The sequence below is a fragment of the Phyllopteryx taeniolatus genome, chromosome 10, assembly GCF_024500385.1.
Source record: "Phyllopteryx taeniolatus isolate TA_2022b chromosome 10, UOR_Ptae_1.2, whole genome shotgun sequence".
In the NCBI taxonomy this organism is placed as follows: domain Eukaryota; kingdom Metazoa; phylum Chordata; class Actinopteri; order Syngnathiformes; family Syngnathidae; genus Phyllopteryx; species Phyllopteryx taeniolatus.
In genome coordinates this window covers 14,455,542-14,478,161 of record NC_084511.1, presented here as the reverse complement: position 1 = coordinate 14,478,161, position 22,620 = coordinate 14,455,542, and the positions used below count along the sequence as shown (strand labels likewise).

Below are 22,620 nucleotides of genomic sequence, written 5' to 3'. Positions count from 1 at the left end.
GAACTGAAACTGCTAAAACGTATTCGAGTATGTACATTTGACCTTTAATGCTTAAAATCCTGGACGTATTTGACATTGGGAGTGATGAAACAGATGAAGGTTCGTCATTTTATTTTACTTAGAAACCTTTAGACTTATTGTTCAACGACAGCGAGGACGCATTAAGAGTATGTTTGGAGACCAAATTTAGTACAACTTGAAGGTTGGGGGCGACTTTTTGTGATGAATGCCATTAAAAACTTCAACATTGTCGCATTATGACAACTGCCAGGAATTTACATTTGTCGCCGCCACAGCAGGTGACGCATGCGCAGACAGTCTCATCCAAGCTATCGAACGTGACACTGATGTTATGGATTCTACGATGGCATTTAAATTCTTCAAATAGCAAGTCTAATGTCCAACGAACACAGCCAAACAAGTACCAGTCATTGCACGTATACTTTTAGCTACATCCCTGCTGTTTTACAATGCCGGTAAGTCGCTTTGTATTTTGTTTTGTTCGCCAAGGGTTCCTCCCTTCCTCCGATCCCAATAATGTGATGCTAACCGGTTAGCTTATTAGCTCACTCGCCGTTAACCAGAGTACTGGGGAAATGTACACTTTGCGCGTTGTTACATATCTATTACGACGATTTCGTATAGTCGCTGGATATACGTCTCAATTTTGTTCTTAACACCGTTGCTGTTATCTGGAATGTTTGTGTCTCGTCATCCTTAGCAACCAAACGCCTATTATCAGAAAATAATGCTTCATCACCAACCTACTCGGAATCCTCTTGCTACCTACACGATGCTAATTATTTCATATTAAACTGCATCCTTGTCAGTTTTCCACTCGAGCGTTTTGACTGTGGTTACGTGCGCACAATGACCGACCGTGTTATCTTTCAGAGCAATAAGCTTGACAAGCCGGAGGTGTGCGATAACGTCAAGGTGGTGGTACGGTGTCGTCCACTGAACCAGAAAGAGAATGCGATGTGCCACAAGCAGGCCGTCGCCGTGGACGAGATCCGCGGCACCATCACAGTCAACAAGCTGGAGACACAACAGGAGCCCCCCAAAACCTTCACGTTTGACACGGTGTTTGGACCAGAAAGCAAACAGCTGGATGTCTACAACCTCACAGCCCGGCCCATCGTTGACTCGGTGCTAGCAGGATACAATGGTAAAACGGTACTATAATGTGATAATTTAGCTTAACAGCCTGTGTGGATTCTTATATGCCCACCAGACACTATATTAGGTACACTTGCACTGTATGACAAGATTCAGGGGCGGTTTTATTATTATTTATTATTTTTTTTTATTGTAGTTTGCAGTGCTGTACAAGTACACTACATTTAACAGAAGGGTGTAGGTATATTACTAAAATTTTCAGGATTCCTGTATATCAAAGTAGACAATATCATTGGATTGAGGAATGATATGGCAATAAAATGAGCCCTAGTTTGTAAGAATCTGATAAGGATTAAGGATTTTATCAGAATCCTCTTTATTTGCCAAGTATGTCAAAAACGCACAAGGTATTTGTCTACGGTAGTTGGAGCCGCTCTAACAGACAGCCATTCTGACAAATACTTTTAAGACATAAAAACACACTACGGAGAGTCACTTAACCTCTAGCAATTTAATGGCAAGAGGGAAGAAGCCGTTGGAATGTCTGCCTTTTTGAGGATGGAGTTGATCTTGGTCTCCCACTTCAGGTCCTGAGAGACTGTAATTCTCAGGAACTTGAAAGTTTCGACGGTTGACACAGGGCAGTTGGACAGCGTGAGGGGCAGCTGTGGCGAAGGAAGCTTCCTGAAGTCCATGATCATCTCCACTGTCTTGAGCGTGTTCAGCTCCTGGTTGTGTCGGCCTCACCAAAGCTCCAGCTGCTCCACTTGCTGTCGATACACATACTCGTCACCAGCTTTGATGAGGCCAATTACTATTACAAGGTCAAACTTACATAAAACTGCATGCGAAGTTTAACATTTTAACATCATTGGGTGTAAAAACAAGTTAATCAGCTGTATGTTAGTGTTAAAAAATAAAGGATTTTGCTCATGGCAGTTGTGCAGACCCTGGTTATTTTTGCCTAATTGGTAAGTGCCTTCACATAAACACAAAACCAACTGACTTTCTGATTTGCGTTCCATTCTTATATTATTGATGTAGACTTGGCTATATTGCACTGACTGTACAGCTTCTGTCGCTATGATGTTTTCAAGTCCAATTCCTGTTCCTTTGTCATCAAATTTTTATCATTGCTGCCACTGGAATGTTTTTGTGGTGGTATCAAGTTAATTCAAATTGCACAAATTCAGAGGCATTTATTTGTGTTTAAAACTATCAGTTCATGTTGTGACGTTGTGTATGTATATCTCTGTAAACTACAACCACAAATGATAAATATTGTTCAAAACTCAGTGTTATGCTTCTCCAAAAATGAGACACTGTTGTGTATTGGGTAGCACATGGGCCAATGAAAAGCCAATTACATGTATATTAGTCAGGCGTAGTCACAGAATTGATTATTCATTGTCAGAATTTTATTTGTTGTATTTTGCAACCCATCCTTTATCTCCAAATGGATTTTTTTTAAATTATGTTTTTTTCTTTGTATATTTCTGACCATTTTAGGTACCATCTTTGCCTATGGACAAACTGGAACCGGGAAGACTTTCACCATGGAAGGTGTACGGGCAGTGCCAGAGCTCCGAGGGATAATACCCAACTCCTTTGCCCATATATTTGGTCACATTGCCAAAGCAGAGGGGGACACTAGGTACATAGACATTACTAATTTGAGGCTTTTTTGCTACATTATCAACATTTACCTTTTTATATATACATTGCATTGTTACATTTATTTATAATATACATTGCATTGTTACATTTATTTATATGTACAAATTCAAAAAGTCTACACCTCTAACATTAATGCCATGCTTGGAAGTAGGATTTGGATAGTTATTTTTACATGCGTTTTAAGATTCTGATGCTTGAGAAATTGAACGGAATGACAAATTGGTAGTCTTATCTGGTGTCTTACACTTCAACAGGTTTTTGGTTCATGTATCATACCTTGAGATTTATAATGAAGAAGTGCGTGACTTGTTGGCCAAGGACCAGACGCAGAGACTGGAGGTATCAAATCTATAACCCATAATTGTTTTGATCCAGTGAGTAATATTGAAACCGAGCAGTTAAAGACAGTGTCATTTTTAGAATTCTGGTAACTTAAAAAAAAAAAAAAAAAAAAAAGCAAGTGAGGAGACTTGGCTGCATGGACTGAATAATTGTTGTGCATCATCAAGTGTTTTTGTTCTCCCGCATAGGTTAAAGAAAGACCAGATGTTGGCGTTTATATCAAAGATCTTTCTGGGTATGTGGCAAACAATGCTGATGACATGGACAGGATCATGACTTTGGGCAACAAAAACCGTAAGAAGAGACTTAACCACATATTCCAACATTATTGTACATGTGTTTGTAAAGATTTTCAGTAGAGTGATATGGAAAACCACATTGAAAATTATAAGGAACTCAAACTGACTGGAAAGAGACTTTAATAACAAGCTTGTACTTTGTACAAAACTGGGTAGCCTCTTAATTCACATAAAATAGTTGTTTTTTGTGTAGCTACATCATTGATGAAAACAAACTGTGGTTTTCTGTATTTCCCTTTCAACAGGATCTGTTGGTGCTACAAATATGAATGAGCACAGCTCGAGATCGCACGCCATATTCACCATCACCATCGAGTGCAGCGAAAAGGGTGTGGATGGAAACCAGCACGTGCGCATGGGAAAACTTCATCTGGTTGATCTCGCAGTATGTAAAACATTAGTTACAGTGCCACCAGAAAGTATTCACACCCCTTCACTTTTTCCACATTTTGCTACAGCGGCTAAAATAAGTATTTAAGACGTCGCCATTTTTCTCACTAAATATATTTCCAAAGGTGCTATTGACATAAAATTTTCACCAGATGTTGGCAACAACCCAAGTAATCTATACATATAAAGAAAGTAGAACAAATCAGAAATTAAGTGTGTAATAATGTGAAATGACACAGGGGAAAAGTATTGAACACATGAAGAAAGGGAGGTGCAAAAAGGCATGTAAACCCAAGACAACACCTAAAATCTATCAGTAATCAAATAGCAATCCAGCCCCTTGTCAGTACCAATGAAGAGCAGCTAGTTCAGTCCTAATTGATAGCCTACAAAAAGGTCTCATTGCCGAGGTGTGAGTTACGAAACATCTCGTGATGGATAAGAGCAAAGAGCTGTCTCAAAACCATTGCAAACCAATTGTTGCAAAACATAACGATGCCATTGGTTACAGGCTTACAGTGGGTACAGAAGGTATTCAGACCACCTTAAAATTTTCATTCGTTATATTGCAGCCATTTGCTAAAATCATTTAAGTTCATTTTTTTCCTCATTGATGTACACACAGCACTCCATATTGACATGAAAAAAAACGGAATTGTTGAAATATTTGCAGATTTATTAAAAATATCACACAGCCGTAAGTATTCAGACCCTTTACTGTGACACTCATATATTTAACTCGGTGCTGTCCATTTCTTCTGATCATCCTTGAGATGGTTCTACACCTTCATTGGAGTCCAGCTGTGTTTGATTATACTGATTGGACTTGATCAGGAAAGCCACACACCTGTCTATATAAGACCTTACAGCTCACAGTGCATGTCAGAGCAAATGAGAATCATGAGGTCAAAGGGACTGGCTGAAGAGCTCAGAGACAGAATTGTGGCAAGAAACAGATTTGGCCAAGGTTACAAAAACAATTCTGCTGCACTTAAGGTTTCTAAGAGCACAGTGGCCTCCATAATCCTTAAATGGAAGACGTTTGGGATGACCAGAGAACCCTTCCTAGAGCTGACCTTCCGGCCAAACTGAGCAATTGGGGGGGAAAGAGCCTTGGTGAGAGAGGTAAAGAAGAATCCAAAGATCACTGTGGCTGAGTTCCAGAGATGGAGATGGGAGAAAGTTCTAGAAAGTCACTGCAGCCCTTCACCAGTCGGTGCTTTATGGCAGAGTGGCCCTACGGAAGCCTCTCCTTAGTGCAAGACACATGAAAGCCTGCATGGAGTTTGCTAAAAAACACCTGAATGACTCCAAGATGGTGAGAAATAAGATTCTCTGGTCTGATGAGACCAAGATACATCTTTTTGGCCTTAATTCTAAGTGGTATGTGTGGAGAAAACCAGGCACTGCTCATCACCTGTCCAATACAGTCCCAACAGCGAAGCATGGTGGTGGCAGCATCAACGTCCATAAAAGAAGCCCACAGAACCTTCAAGATTTGAAGACTGCTTGTGTGGAGGAATGGGCCAAAATCATACCAGTGCAATGCATGCGACTAATTTCTCCATACAGGAGGTGTCTTGAACCAGTCATTGCAAACAAAGGCCTTTGTACAAAGTAGTAAATAAATACCAGCTAGCCTGTTCAATACTTTTTCCCTGTGTCATTTCACATTATTACTCATAACCTAATTTCTGAGCCTATTTGTTCTACATTCTTTGTATGTATGGCTACTTGGGTTGCTCCCAACATCTGGTGAAATGTTCATGTCAAGAGCACCATTGGAAATATATTTAATTAGAAAAATGGTGACGTGTTAAATACTTATTTCAGCCGCTGTATGTCAGACTTATTCTAAACCTGATTTGAGTATAGTTTTCTTTAAAAAGAAATCTACATAAAATACCCCATAATGACAAATTAAAAACATATTTTCAGACATTTCTGTAAATTTATAAAAAATGTAAACATTTAAACAATAGGTACGCAAGTATTCACACCCTTTGCTATCACACTCAAACTTAAGCTCAGATGCATCTGATTTCCACTGATCATCCTTGAGATGCTTCTACAACTTGACTGGAGTCCAGCTGTGGTAAATTCAGTTGAATAAACATAATTTGGAATGCCACACACCTGTCTCTATAAGGTCTCATAGTTGGCAGTGCATATCAGAGCAGAAACCAAGCAATGAAGTCTAAGGAATTGTCTGCAGACCTCTGAGACCGGATTGTGTCAAGGCACAAATCTGGGGAAGGATACAAAATAATTTCAGCAGAATTGAAGGTGTAGGTCTACAATTTTGTTTCTGGTGTCCTTTGACAGCTCTTTGGTCTTGGCCATAGTGGAGTTTGGAGTCTGACTGTTTGAGGTGGTGGACAGGTGTCTTTTATACTGATGAGTTCAAACAGGTACGATTAATACAGGTTACATAATAATTACCATAATCTCCTAATAAATTATTTAAAAATCAGTTCAATGTGATTTTCTGGATTTTTTTCTAATTTTGTCACTCATAGGTGAGGTATACCTATGATGAAAATTATAGGCCTCTCTCATCTTTTTAAGTGGGAGAACTTGACTGACAAAATACTTTTTTGCCCCACTGTACCCAAGAGGACTTGAGGCTGTCATTGCTGCAAAGGTGCTTCAACAAAATATTAAGCCAACGGTGTGAATACTTGTGTATCTATTATGTTTAAATGTTTACATTTTCCATACATTTGCACAACTGTCTGAAACGATGTTTTTACTCTGTCATTATGGGATATCTTATGTAGATTTTTTTTTTTTTATCAAGAAAGCTATATTCAAATCTGCTTTAAAGTGAGTCTGTAACAGCAAAATGTGGAAAAAGTGAAGGGATGTGAATACTTTATTGTGGCACTGTATATGACTTTAGAAAAGGGAAATTAATATTGCAGTAAATTTTCAAAGGTTAGAGTCCACTTATGTATTTTTCCCTCTTTAAGGTAAAACAAAACTATTTTTCATAATACTTGCTTAAGTGCTCTTAAAAATACATTAATAGACTGTCTATTAGGAAACCGTGTTGCTCTAGAGTAAAGAGGAGCAGCTCTCACCCTGGCCAATTTTGTATAACATTTCTGTGATTATGTGGACATGGCCTATGCCTTATTATTTTCATCTCTTCACTCCCCTCACAGGGTTCAGAAAGACAGGGTAAAACAGGAGCCACTGGCCAGCGCCTCAAGGAAGCAACAAAGATCAATCTGTCACTCTCCACGCTGGGTAACGTCATCTCTGCACTGGTGGATGGCAAAAGCACCCATGTGCCCTACAGGAACTCCAAACTTACCCGCTTGCTGCAGGATTCACTCGGAGGGAACTCGAAGACCTTGATGGTAAGATTCCAAGTTTGTAATATTCGCCTGCATACCAAGCAAATGAATCACTTTCCAAGAATTGGTGAGATTTCAGCATGTTAACATTCTTTCTTATTGCCACCCAGTGTGCAAACATAGGTCCTGCAGACTACAACTATGATGAGACCATCAGTACCCTGCGCTATGCTAACAGAGCCAAAAACATCAAGAACAAAGCCAGAATCAACGAGGACCCTAAGGAAGCTCTACTGCGCAAGTTTCAGAAGGAGATTGAGGATCTGAAAAAGAAACTAGAGGAAGGTAATAAGGCTTTTTTTTCCACTTAAACTGAGCACAAAATTACAGTCACTCTTATGTTGTAGCATTTGCCATGCAACCTTAAAATTGTTCCATAATGCCATCCCAGGTGAGGAGATCTCTGGCTCGGAGGGTAGCGGGTCAGATGAGCTCGATGAAGGGGATGAAGAGGGAGGGGACGCTGGACAAGGACGCAGGCGACGAAGAGGTAACAATTACATCAATTTGAATACATTTTGTCCTCATACAGGCAGGTAGTTAAATTTTGTGAAATGCTTTTATCATGTATTACGTAATGCCTTAAGATCACATTTTATTGACGTTTACCGTCTTGGCAGTAGTTTTCTCAAAAACTTTTTTTTCTGCTCTATGACTGAGATCTGTTTAGTATTCACTTGACATAAGATGTCAGATCCTGTATCTATAAGGTAGGTTACTATATCTTATTTATACTATAGTTTAATTGACTGATAATTTATGATGCTGACGGCAAATTGCATATGACACACACTCCGCATCCTCCCATCATTGTTGATGTTGGCATGGGTCATTGGCAGAAATATGCAAATTTTTGACAGATTACATTACTCCCTGTAAAGTGAAAATGAATGTCTTCTAAATATGACACACCACAGAGAAGAGTTGTAAACAACCCTGCCAAATTTGAATGATTAAAATAAAATTGTCAATAATATAATATGGCTTAAAAATTCAGAAAAATAAAGCTATTCCCTCCCCTCTCAGTTGCTGTGGGCCCCGACCCGCTCAACTGTCAATCAAGTACCACTGCGACAACCTGGAAAAATGGATGCTACTTTGTCTAGCGTCTTTCTTATGCTTACACAGACCTACGTTTGAGCCATAAAAATGTATCCGCTTAAAGCCTCTGGTGGCTGGGTCATCATGGGGGTTTTCTACACCACAACAACGAGGCATTCTAAAGTGGCCACGCCAGCCTGAAGCCCTGGTCCACACGTTGGCTGTCAAGTCTTACCCCACACCCCCACTCTTTCTCTGAAGGGAAGATAAATTTTGTAGGGGTGTAGGCATCGCTAGTTACCTTACTGTACACTGCAGTTGCGCCGGATAAACGCTAATGCGAACGAAGTTCTTATATAGTGGGGGAAGAGTACTTTTGCCAGACTCCAAACTCCGTCACTAGACAATGTTTGAGCCACCCCTAAAAAAAATCAGGAAAACAGTTTGCCGTAGAGATGATCCGATCACGTGAAGAAGTCGTCGAAGATGAAGTCTAAAAAGAGATCGCACACTCAATAATAGATACATAAAAGTATGGCATGTCGGTCATTGTAACGGAGTAAAAATATAAATTTTTCTTCACATAAATACTCAAGTAAAAGTATGGTTGATTCAAACTACTTTCACAAGTGCAATTTATCCAAAATGTGACTTGAGTAAATGTAACAGAGTTAAATGGAGCACACTACTACCCACCTCTGAATGTATGTAGAAACAAATCTCAGACTTTCACAGGGTCTTTATTAATAATAAATAATAGACTGTTTATTTTTAAATTCTCACATTCAACTCATGGCTCATCTAGGCTTTATTCTTCCACTCTTTCAGGGCTTCACCTTCATGTTTCATTGATGTGTTGTTGTTTTCTTTTGTCTTTACTGTTTTGGTATTTCAGGTTAACAGTCATGTATTCTTTCTCTTTCTCCTTCTGCCATTGTGTCTTTACCACACCTTCTTTCAAGGAGAAAGAGGTCGGTGAAAAAATATTCATGCTTTCTTTCCTGTAGCAAAGATTTCGCTTTTTGCAGGAAGCACTTTACAGTGGTGCCTTGAGAATTTAATTTGTTCTATGACCACACTAACAACTCAAAACCCTTGTATCTCAAATAATCTTTTCCATTGAAATTAATTGGAAATACCATTAATCCATTCCAGCCTTTTCCCGCAAAGATGTACTAATTTGTAGTTTAAGGAAGAGAAAAATGGCACTCCATAATATTGTACTTCATAAAAACATACAGTAATGACAAGTAAATAGAATAAAAAATCAACAGTTTTTGTCACACTACCATTGTGCTGCTCTTTCTAGTGAGCCTGCCTTGGCCACCTGGGAGCAATATAAGCACACACCCTACACTCACGGTTTGATAATGACATCAGAATCAGAATCCTCTTTATTTGCCAAGTATGTAAAAAATACACAAGGAATTTGTCTCCGGTAGTTGGAGCCGCTGTAGTACGACAATAGACAGACATTTTTTTTTATCCTATTACATAATATACTGCAATAACTGTCCCACGGTAATGTTCTTGACATAATTTTAAAAATCTGGAAATTCAGACAAATTGTTCTGAAAGTGAATTTCTATAGGTTGGCAGCTCTGCAGAAATAGCCATGAATGCAATTTTACTAATATTTGGCATATTTTTATAATATTGGCGAGTGATTTATTTTTATATTGTAATTAATGTAAGGCGCTTTGTGTTGTATTTTTTTTGGTATGAAAAGCACTTACAAATGAAGTTTGATCATTAATTTCTTCCGGTGTTTCGGCTTTCGGGTTATCGGTTTCGGTTTCAGTCTAGAATTTTCTTTCGGTGCATCAATAATTAAATTAATATATGGTGTTTACGTCACGGATTTCGTCTGTCCCGGGATTCGTCTGGAACGTAACCCCCGTAATAAACGAGGGATTACTTGTACTGTTATGTCTACATTTGTTACTACACAGTTTGTCTTCAAGCAGTTGCTTAAATGGTTAAAGCACCGCAACATAATTAATATAACACATTAAGATAGCGGACTGAAAGGCTAAGGTATGTGGTTGTTTTAAATTCTCTTTCTTTATGTTTAGTTTTGACAGTAACATTAAACTGGGAGTGGCAATAAACAGCTTAAAGCCTTTTTTGAAGAATTGTTGTTCAGTATTTGCCAAAGTGCTGCTGATTGTGAAGTGAGTTGAGTTCACAGCCATCAGACAGCGTTTGCATCTGAAGTCTGCGGTTACAAGTCAAAGCAAGGAATCGGCCAAACGACTGCTTGCATCTCAAGAAACTCATAAGTCGAATCACTCGTACCTCAGGGCACCACTGTATATATTTTAGTCGTAACAGTGGACCCCCGCATACTCGTGGTTCGGGACCTGCGAATTCATCTATTTGCGGATTTTCTTTCATTGTATTTTTTTAAAAAATATTTTATTAATGTTTTTCTTTGTTTTTTTCTTTTTTGGGAGGAACCAATCCCAAAAAATGCATATTGGCGGTTTATCCACATGTATTCCAAAAATATCAGGGTTTAAAAATAATAATAATCATAATAATAATGTATTTGTTTTTTCAATGCAATTCTAATGAGCGTCAATTATCTGCAGATTGTCGCTATTCGCGGTCCAGCCCAGTTCCTATCCTCAACGAATAGCAGGGGTCCACTGTATATCGAAGTAATTTGTTTCTAAGCCACTGTTAACATTTCTGTCCAAGAATGAATACCATCTGTGGATGTCTGTCTTCACAAAGATTGTGCCACTGAAATATTCAATATTGCACTATACCACTAACAATAGGCCGGTATTGTTAAGGCCTCCCAAAAATAAAAATAATAAAATAAATATATAACACATTATTTTGTAAAATATTTTAATAGCCATTCCAATTTAAATTTTATTTAAAAAAAAAAACAACTTGCACGGTCTTTGGTTTGGGGGAAATTACAATAACAATAAACTGTCAATTTATGGCACCTTGTTTGTGTCTTATCTTCAGGGAAAAAGAAGGTTTCCCCAGAAAAGATGGTGGAGATGCAGGCCAAGATTGAAGAGGAGCGAAAGGCTTTGGAGGCGAAGCTGGACATGGAGGAGGAGGAGCGGAACAAGGCAAAAGCCGAACTGGAGAAGAGGGAGAAGGATCTTCTCAAAGCTCAGTGAGTCCACCAGAAGAACAATAAAATGTAACATAACATACATACAGTTTCAAAATACAGGTCAAAGTTTAGTTTGGAACATCCATTTTCTGTACTGCTTATCCTCACTAGGGTTGCGGGCGTGCTGATAGCCTATCCCAGCTATCTTCGGGCAAGAGTCGGGGTACACCCTGAACTGGTTGCCAGCAAATCGCAGGGCACATATAAACAAACAACCATTTGCACTCACATTCACACCTACAGGCAATTTAGAGTCTTCAATTAACCTACCATGCATGTTTTTGGGATGCGGGAGGAAACTGGAGTGCCCGGAGAAAACCCATGCAGGCACAGGGAGAACATGCAAACTTCACACAGGCGGGGCCGGGATTTGAACCCCGGTCCTCAGAACTGTGAGGCAGATGTGCTGACCAGTCGTTCACCGTTCACTAGTTTGGAACATTTTGTCTATATTAAGTGAGATACTTGTGATGCCATTTTTGTCAACATCATTCCAAAGACACTTAACAGTTCGAGAGATGTTCCCTTATTATTGGAACCTGATTCTGTTGACAACTTTTATGGTAAATGTACAGTATCATAAATTAGAGGATTGCATGCTGTGTTCGTAGTCAGATTTAAATTGTGCTACATCTAATTTCTCACGATTGACTGTTTGTATTTTCACAACTAGGCAGGAGCATCACCTTCTGCGTGAGAAATTGTCAGCCTTGGAGAAGAAGGTGATCGTAGGGGGCGTCGACCTGTTAGCAAAGGCTGAGGAGCAGGAGAAACTTCTGGAGGAGTCCAACAGTGAGTTGGAAGAACGCCGACGGAGGGCAGAACGCCTTCGCAAGGAACTGGAGGAGAAAGAGGTAACAGTTACAAGTTATCATTTGGTGAACTGATATTTTTATGTTCATATGAAAAGCAATAATAATTTAATAAAATATCTTGTTCATCCCGCCCTACCTGCCTACCCATGTAAATGTTGTTTATTTGTGTAAAAAAAAATAAAAATAAAAAAAGGCGTTAAAAAATATACATAAAAACGGAATACAATGATTTTCAAGTCCTTTTCAACCTACTATTTTTTTGCAGATTTATTAAAAAAGAAAAACGGAAATATCCAACAGCCATAAGTATTCTGATCCTTTGCTCAGTATTTAGTTGAAGCACCCTTTTGAGTACAGCCATGAGTCTTTTTGGGAATGACGCAACAAGTTTTTCACACCTGGATTTGGGGATTCTCTGCCATTCCTCCTTAGTGATGCTCTCCGGTTCGATGGTGAACGTTGGTGGACAGCCATTTTCAGGTCTCTGCAGAGATGCTCAATTGGGTTTAAGTCAGGGCTGTGGCTGGGCCATTCAATAACAGTCACGAAGTTGTTCTGAAGACCCTCCTTCGTTATTTTAGCTGTGTGCTTAGGGTCATCGTCTTTTTTGAAGGTGAACCTTCGGCCCAGTCTGAGGTCCTGAGCACTCTGGAGAAGGTTTTCGTCCAGAATATCCCTGTACTTGGCTTCATTCATCTTTCCACCGATTGCAACCAGTCGTCCTGTCCCTCCAGCTGAAAAACACCCCCACAGCATGATACTGCCACCACCATGCTTCACTGTTTGGACTGTATTGGACAGGTGATAAGCACTGCTTGGATTTCTCCACACATACCCCTTAGAATTAAGGCCAAAAAGTTCTATCTTGGTCTCATCAGACCAGAGAATCTTATTTCTCACCATCTTGGAGTCCTTCAGGTGTTTTTTAGTGTGTCTTGCACTGAGGAGAGGCTGAAGTGATGGTTGACGTTCTAGAACTTTCTCCCATCTCCTGACTGAATCGCTGGAGCTCAGCCACAGTGATCTTTGGGTTCTTCTTTTACTTCTCTCACCAAGGCTCTTCTCCTGCGATTGCTCAGTTTGGCTGGATGGGCAGCTCTAGGAATGTTTCTGGTCTTCGCAAACGTCTTCCAGTTCAGGGTTATGGTGGCTATTGTGCTCTTAGGAACCTTAAGTGCAGCAGAAATCTTTTTGTAACCTTGGTCAGATCTGTGCCTTGCCACAATTCTGTTTCCACATCCTACCTGTGGGGCACAGCCACTAATCACATCATACATAACACCCTCAATTTCAAGTTTCAGCCTCATCACTCGATCTGATACTCTTTTTACCTCCATGACACTCTTAGCCAACTCTTCTTTTAAAATAACCCCGACTCGATTTCTCTTCCCCTCTACACCAAGGTAAAATAATTTAAACCCTGCCCCTAAACTTCTAGCCTTACTGCCTTTCCCCCTGGTCTCCTGGACACACAATATATCAACCTTTCTCCTAATCATCATGTCAACCAACTCCCAAGATTTCCTGTCATTGTCCCAACATTCAAAGTCCCCACATTCAGTTGTAGGCTCTGTGCTTTCCTCTTCTCTTTCTGCCGAAGAACCCGCTTTCCACTTCTTCTTCTTCTTTGACTTAACCTACAGTAACTGAATTTCCACAGGCGCCCTGGAGGTTGACGGCGCCGGTGACGGACATTGTTAACCCGGGCCACGACCGATCCGGTATGGAATTCTTTGGATGAACGCTCATATTTGTTTGGCAAAGTTTTAAGCCAGATGCCCTTCCTGACGCAACCCTCTGCATTTATCCGGGCTTGGGACCGGCCTACAGTTTGCACTGGCTTGAGCCCCCCCATAGGGCTGCATTGCTTGGATGGCAGCCTATGTTTCTCCAAAACCTGTATGTACCTTTCAGCATGTACAGATGTGCAAGTTAGCAATGCCATGGGTACGAGACACCCCCATACCATCACAGATGCTGTCTTTTGAATAATCCGAATGGTACTTTTCCTCTTTTGCCTAGAGGACATGAAGTGCATGATTTCCAAAAACAATTTGAGATGTGGACTCGTCAGATCACAGCACACTTTTCCGCTTTGCATGGTTTTAACTTGAATTTGTAGATGTAGCGATGAACAGTGTTAACTGACAATGGTTTTCTGAAGTGTTCCTGAGGCCACGTGGCAATATTTGTTACACAGTGATGCCTGTTTTTAATGCAGTGCCGTCTGAGGGATCAAAGGTAACAGGCATTCAATGCTGGTTTTCGGCCTTGCAGTTTGTGAAGAAGAAGAAGAAGAAGAATCACCTTTTATTGTCAAGAACATGCATGCATGCCCTCGAAATTTGTTCTCTGCATTTAACCCATCACAGTGAACACATACACGTTAGTGGAACACACTGGAGCAGGGGGCAGCTGAAGCGCGGGGAGCAGTTCGTTGTATCAGTGTCTTGCTCAAGGACACCACAGCCGTGAGTTCGGGAGATGTTGGTGGATGGTCCAGTCGGGGTCTTGAACCTAGGTCCCCCCACGGTGGCAGGCGATGATCTTAACCATTGGGCCACGGCTGCCCCGTGCAGAGATTCTCCACAGTCTTATGAAACTTTTGATGATGATATGGACTGTAGATGAGGAAATCCCTACATTCCTTGCAATTGTACGTTGAGAAATGTTCTTAAACTGTTGGACTATTTGCTCACATAGTTGTTCACAAGGTGATGAACCTTGCCCTACCCTTGCTTGCTACAATGTCAATCATGACACTCACCTGTTGCCAAATAATTTGTTCACCTCCGGAATGTTTCAAACAGGTGTTTTTGAGCATTCCTCAACTTTCCCAGTCTTTTGTTGCCACTGTCCTTGCTTTTTAGGAATGTGTTGAAGGCATCAAATTCAAACTGAGAGGTTATTTGCAAAAAACAGAGTTCATCAGTTTGAACATTAAATATCTTGTCTTTGTACTGTATTCAATTGAATATAGGTTGAGAAGGATTTGCAAATGATTATATTCTGTTTTTATTTACGTTTCACACAATGTCCCAATTTCATTAGAATTGGGGTTTATAATATATAATGTCTAAACACAGCAAGAGCGCCTGGACATTGAGGAGAAGTACACAAGCCTTCAGGAGGAGGCCCAAGGGAAGACCAAGAAACTGAAGAAAGTGTGGACCATGTTGATGGCTGCGAAATCAGAAGTAAGTAGCACCAGCAGGGGCATATATTTAGCAAAAGTTTAATTAGATTTTGAAAAAAAGCATCTTGGAAAGGAAAGGACAGACCTTCATCAAGGTTGATCACCTGTGTCCTGTAGGTGGCAGAAAAGTGTTTCCCAAATCTTAAATGCCACATTTGCTCCTCAATGTTTTGTGAAAATCAGTAGAATTGTGCTGGAAACAAACACATGCTGGTGAAAACGTAAGGAGGTAATTATTCGAACTTGGTCAGATATGCCATGTGAAACATTCCGTTATTACATTGACGCCCTGTCTTCTGCTGTGCCTTATACTTCATACTTCAGCTATGTCTTTTAGTTGGCAGATCTGCAACAAGAGCATCACAGAGAGATTGAGGGCCTGCTGGAGAACATTCGCCAGCTGAGCCGGGAGCTGCGACTCCAAATGCTGATCATAGACAACTTTATACCTCAAGAATACCAGGTCTGCATTTACATGTCTGATTGGTTTATACACGCTAAAAGGTTGGCGTCTCCCATTTATGTAAATGTAAATTAGTTGCCGAGAGACATTAATAATATGATGTGAATCTAACATGCTCAGGGCAGACTAAACAACCAATACTTTCTTATTCTATTTGTCAGTTATAAATGTCAAATTAGATTGAGATTAAGAATAGTTCCCTGTGTTGTCAATTATGTTAGAATGTTGTTTCTTCGTACTTTTTCTGTTAGAAATAAGAACAAAGCCAGAGGCTACAAGTCATTGGAATAAGAGTGTACACTGATGCCATAGCTGCTCTCTACCTAGCTCAGTGGTTCCTAATGTTGTTGGAGGTACCGAAACCCACAGTTGCATTTGTGCATTCGCCAAACCCCTTCATAATTGGAAATACTTTTTTTTTCCAGATTCAAAATACAGTTGTATATTTTATTAGTGCACAAAATGAACCTCAAATCAGTTGTACACAAAATCACTTTGTTCAAAGAAAAACAACAAAACATGAATTTCACACAAAAACAACTACTTACTTACTTACTACTTACTCAATTAATATTTACGGTACCCTGCTGTTGCCTTACAGAGAAAAGTTCAGAAATGCGTGGCTTCACCTTGGCAATTGCCCCTCTCATAAATTTTGCAAATCTTCTTCTTCATTTTTTATCCCTGCCATCCAGAAAAAGGATCGCTTGGAAAGTGGTAACATTGCAAAACGTTGTAACAAACGGTATGCAGTCAATGAACGGAGTGTGACGTCATGGATCATATGAGTGAGGTGAACAGAACAAACCCACGCACTGTGTGTGTGTGTGTGAGTCTTGACCTTCACAGAATCCCCAGGGTTTGATTGAGCCCAGATTAAGAACCACTGACGTAGCTAGAAACTGCATTGGGTACACTTTTTCTTTCCTTGCAAAGTTCTCTGTGAACTGCCAGCACTACATGGATCCAATCTAGTTGTGAAAATACACTATCATATTTATCCATCTGTTGTAACATACATATTTTTGTAGGAGATGATTGAGAACTATGTGAACTGGAATGAAGACATTGGAGAATGGCAGCTGGTAAGATTTTCTATTTTATTTTAAACTAACTTCATAATAAATCTTAGGCTTAATGCGATTTGTGTAAGTGTACCTGATGGTTAGTGGGTGTCAAGTTAAGTATTCTCTCTAATATGTATTGCCCTCTTGTGTCAGAAATGTGTCGCCTTCACTGGCAACAATATGAGAAAACAGACACCTGCTCCAGGCAAAAAAGAAAAAGATGTAAGTCTTTTCTGCTGTATTTGTCCAAGTCTAGATGACAAACGTTCAAATCTGTTACTTTTCTTCTCGACACTGTGCTTTACTCTCTCATCTCATCCTGCAGCCTTTCGAAGTAGACCTGTCTTACGTGTATTTGGCTTACACAGAGGAGAGCATGCAACAGTCATTGATGAAACTAGAGAGGCCCAAGACCTCAAAAAGTAGCAAGAGCGGCCGGCCCAAGACTGGGCGCAGGTAATCGTAACACAGTCCACACTTAAAGACATACATGGGATACAAAAAGTTGACGCACCTTTTCCAATGCCAGGAAAAACCCTATTTAAAAAATGAGACCATGATAAATAATTTCATAACTTTTCAATTGGGGGGGATTAATTCTCAATATTAATAATATTTTTTCCGAGAGGGGAAGTAAAAATAAAAAAACTGAGATACTGTGGAGGGAATTAATAAGTTTCAAATGGCAGTCAGTTTTAGAACAAAACCTTCAGGCTTCTGCTTGAAAAGAAAATCAATGTCAGGATAAGCCTACTATAACAGCTGAACTTTATTTGGGGTTAATCAGGGGAACTTTAAATGATAGCAGGTGTGTGCTGACTCCATTTAAACGACTTTGAATTCTGAACACCGCAACATCTCCAATTGTAAGACGGTGTTCACTCTTGTGCAACCACATTATCTCAGTTGTTTCTTTATACTTCCCCTATCAAAGATTAGTTTTTTTCAATTGAGATGATGAAAATGATTTATCTTGTTCACATTTTGTATATCACAAAACCTGGCATTTAAACAGGTGTACAGACTATATTATTATAACAGTTCCCAGGTGTCTTGACTGTCGGCGCCACTATTCTGTGGATGAAGATTTACAGCACATTTGCAATTAGTGTATTTTGAGGTGAGGGGGAAAGCCCTGTCTCATGCGATTAAGCCTCTCCTCACCCTGCCCTCTGTACTGCAGGACCAATGCAGAGTATTGCTGTCATTACATTTATTGTCACATCGACAATAAAGTGAAAAATAAAAATGTTGTATAAATTCGACACACTACAGAACCCTGCCAAATCTGGCCAATTATGTAAAATGTGACTCCAAAATCTTGAAAAATGGAGGCCTCCTCCCAGCTCTCGGACACTGTGGGCATTTCCGCTGAATGTTTTGAAAACACGTCCCGTGAATATAAACTTTCACTCAAATATGTTTGTACAGTATGTGCTCAATGCTCAAATGTCTTGTCAGTGTGAGCCACAGGCCGAATAATGGAGGCTGCCGTGTTTAATAAACAGTTAACATTCCCTAAAGTGTCTCTGTTATGTGGACCCACACTTGACATTAGACAACCGAGTGAGGTAACTAGCGAGCTAACCCGCTAGCTAGGGAGCTTAGTTATGATTGGATCCTAAACAGCCAATCAGAATTTTCCCTGCTGGCCAACTCCTGATTGGTTGATGTTATGGCACATTTGTAAGATCATGTAGCGTAACCGTAAGGGCCACAGATATGATGAGAAGAGGCGATCTGCCAATGCGTTGTAGCAATCAGTTAAGCAACGTGCCTACATGTAGGCCACATTGGCGTGGGCGATGTTCCCATCAAAAGCAATGCATGGGCATTGGAAATGAGTCATAGCTTGCTCATTTCTCAACTGATTTTCATGAGATTTTGTTTTTTGTCAACGCCAAAGCGTGTGCTATTAATACAGAAAATCTGGGAAAAGCCCCAAAAATATATAAGGTTAGTTAGTCCCTTATCCCTTATTGTAATTGTATGCAGTTGTGTGCAACGGAATGCAGCACAATGTGCAGGCATCCTTGTTATTTCGATTTTCTTGCTATCCACAAACGTGGAATGTGCCGACACTTTGCCCCCACTAGCTCTGCGTCGCCACAGCTCAAAAGGGGCATGTCGTTTCTACCTATTATTCATATCTATGGCAAAGATGGTGAATTTGTGGTTGAGAGCAAAATGAGTGGGTGGGATTGAGCACATGGCCAAAAACTGAAAAATAGTAAATGTTTATATAGAGTTCTTGCATAAAAACACGTTTTTGTGCACACATGTTCTGGTGCGCTCAAAACACTTGAGAGTAGGGGAAGTTGACGCTGGTATCCCCAGCATGCCTGGTGGCATTGTGTAAATAGTTGCGAAAAACGACATTTTTATTGTTAATGTTTGATGTTAATTATTCCCCAGTAGTAATATTAGACTGATTTAGTGTTTCAATCTGTGATCTGGCCGTCGCTTGAACATGGCGACTATTCAGAGGCTAGCTGGTACATGAGCTTGCAATTTGGCAAACTTCTGGAAGGCTCGCTTACAGACACATTTTCAGAAATAGGCAGCTCAAAATGTTTTACTTTTTGTGTAAATCAACACTTTATAAGTGGGCAGATACTCTAGAAACCCAGTTTGGTTGGTCACTGCTACGATTTGGCCCCAACACGAGTAGACAATATTATTGCATCTACACATTTACTTAGAGCCTGACCAAAATGTAATGAGTTGTTTTTGCATAAAAATAACCTCTCAGTGTAAAAGGCATTTAAGTTTGTTTGAAAATATGCCGCTCATGTCACTATAATTCCATTTGTTTATGGGATAATGTGATTCCCTGCCAAAAGACAACAGCATCCCAGAGTCACCCATTTGTGACTTTTTGTGTATCGTGAGCTGTTCCCATGTTGCTCAAATTGGTTTTGCTGCTCAGAAGTTAAAACCTAAATCTGAGTAATGCTCTTCATACTCTTGCATGGTGTGATTAATGTCTAGTAATTGGGTCACTGATAGTGGTGTGGTTCACTCGCCTGACTTCCTTGCAGACACAGTAGGTCCCAATCACTGTTGTAGTCCAACTCTCGCTCACAGTCAACTGGGTTAAACTACAGCTTGAACAAGATACGTGGTAGAAGATTGATGACCAGTAATGTTTTCATAGGCTCATAGCATTTGAACTTGAACCCTCATATAGTGTTTCGTGTAATCGTGCAAGTTATTTTAATGAGGTTATGTGTTCATTGATAGTTGATAGTGTGAAACATTGGCATGTTCGCGCTGATGTCAAGTATAAACTACATTTCTGAGAAGCAGCCTTCCGGATACAGCGCTAACATTTATCTGGTATCGTTCCCTCACAGGAAAAGGTCTGCAAAAGCAGAGGCGGCCGTCGAGTCCCCTCTGCAGTGACAACATGGCAGTGTCAACTGAAGAAGTCTCTTGTTGAATTAACTGATGATCCTTATTTAAAAGATGATCTGAGTACACTGTATACCTGACACGGTTTTAAATGTGACACAGCGATTAGCTGTTTGGATTATTATAGTCAATATGGTCCCCAGCTTCACATACCCTATAGTTTTGAAAGTAATTTCCGCAGCAGCAGCCCCTGTTAATGGAGCTGTTAAATCAGCGCCTCGAACAGCAGGTACATACTTGGCAATAAAGAGGATTCTAATCTGATCTGTAAATCTGGACTGCTAAAATATCATGGCAAAATGTGTTCTTTTTCTGCAGCAGAGTGATTGTTCAATCATACTTATCAAAGCTCTTTGGCTTTACTGTTATTCTTCGTCTTATACCATTCAAATGATTTTTGTTATATACATAGAAGCAACATGAATAAAAATAGGAATTTTAAAATATAAACAATATTACAATATAATTTAAAAAAATAATGTTTTGAGATGCACAGTGAAGCCCAAAATGACAGACCAAATTTCAAGTTGAACTTAATTTTCATTTGCTGAATGGGTCTTTTGTAGCTATAAATGATGCACACGAAAATAGGAAAAGACTTATGTGGCCTTAAGATTCTGTACATAAACCCTTTTTTACCCATTTTTTGTATAATTTGACCAAAATGTCATATTTCAAATCCACACCTTGTCTGAATATAGGGATACAAATGTTATAAATGCTCTCAATTATGCTCGTTACCAGGATCTTGTAGAACGGTGCAAAAAAAAAAGTCTTTCTGCGAAATTGTCAAATAGGACTCTTTATTTTATTTGATATGAACATCACAAAACATTGGATGAACCAAATGTATTGTTTTAAGTGTTTTAGCACAACAGGAATTTAATTGTAGAAGGTGCATAGAATTACAGAAGGTAGATGGATAGAATAAAGACAATAGTCCATATTTAAGACTGGTGTCAAAGCAAGCAAGTAGTTTTAATATTATGCATCAAAATTTTCATTCAAGCAGCACTGTCCAGGCTTGAGCCATTTTTTAGGTCCCTGCCAAATAGCATAGGATCAATCTCCAGCCCCGAACTCCCTGGGAAGCAAATTCTAAAGTTTGGCTCCTTTAGAGGAGCAACTGGACTGTCCAAAAGAAGTCTTGAACATTGGGAGTATACAGTCCCCCCTGACAGAGCCTCGAGTGGCTGGTCTCTCAGAGTTTTGAAATCTGATGATCAGGGCTGAGAACAATTATGGCAGTTAATTCATTTACAACTGAATTTTTTTTTATTTTTTTTATTATTATTATTTATTTTTTTCGAAATTAAAAACCCAATGAAAATTGCAATTATTAAAATCATTCTTAAATATTAGCTTAGCTCAATATCTTACAATCTTTTTCCACTTTGTTGTGTCATTTCCTGCTAAAGAATAACCATTCAACAAATCAAAATGTATGGTATGGTGAATTAAGTTTGGGTTTGATTGTAGATCCTTTTGATTTCATATAAGTCAAAAATTGATTGTAATCAGTTCTACAATTACTCTGTCCCTGAAAAAGAACAGTTTGAAGAACTTCATCCCCATATTTCCATGACAACAGGAAAATATGTGAACTATAAACTGGATCTGTATGTTCTGATAGTTGTTTTCACACTTTTTATGAAAAAGGCAACTGTTTTATTCATTGGAAACTAAATGCAGTAATTTGCGGTATCGATCCTTAAGACTAATTCAGTTTTTCAAGGTGAAGTCAAATGCTTCTACTCTGAAAAGACCTTTTAGTAGTCCTTAGTATTTAAGTGAAAGTGCGCGTTCTACTATTTCACGTAGGTCAGAAACTTTGGGAGCATGCATGCCAGCCAGCTCTCGTTAGTGCCACTTACTCGTCTTCTATTTTGAAAAGTTACAGCTATATTATTGAGATGCACCATATTTACTGTATGCCTTAGTGTAATGCACTCATTTGAGGCTCTGTGAAGGTCATTTAAATTTCACGTGTGTGTTTCGTAGTGGAGGCAAACTGGCTTTTGTTTTATATCATATGTCAAATGTTTACATTCACCCTGGATGTTTTATTTATTAAATTATTTTATACACGTTTACCTCACATTGTTGCTCTTTTTGTCTTTCTCTTGATGATATAGAAGACTTGAGTATGTGACCTTGGTGATTATAGTGTTGACTCATGGAAGGTTTTGTAATGCAGCTTGTAATGTATAATGTAATCCATTACATTGTACATGTTGTGATCCAGATTATATGGATCCCCATTTCCAGGGGATCAAAAATATTTATATTGTAT

At 39.4% G+C, this 22,620-nt stretch overlaps 1 protein-coding gene across 1 annotated transcript; it reads left to right on the top strand.

Annotated features, from left to right (window-relative positions):
* The first annotated feature begins 278 nt into the window (after positions 1–278).
* kif3a (kinesin family member 3A) lies at positions 279–22,420 on the top strand. The gene is made up of 17 exons (XM_061787329.1): positions 279–476; positions 895–1,168; positions 2,629–2,773; positions 3,051–3,135; positions 3,327–3,432; positions 3,683–3,822; positions 6,995–7,192; positions 7,300–7,474; positions 7,581–7,679; positions 11,216–11,372; positions 12,046–12,226; positions 15,274–15,384; positions 15,721–15,846; positions 16,878–16,931; positions 17,067–17,135; positions 17,239–17,369; positions 20,270–22,420. The coding sequence occupies exons 1-17, from the start codon at positions 471–473 to the stop codon at positions 20,316–20,318; spliced, it is 2,106 nt and encodes a 701-aa protein (XP_061643313.1). The 5' UTR covers positions 279–470; the 3' UTR covers positions 20,319–22,420.
* The last annotated feature ends 200 nt before the right edge of the window (positions 22,421–22,620 follow it).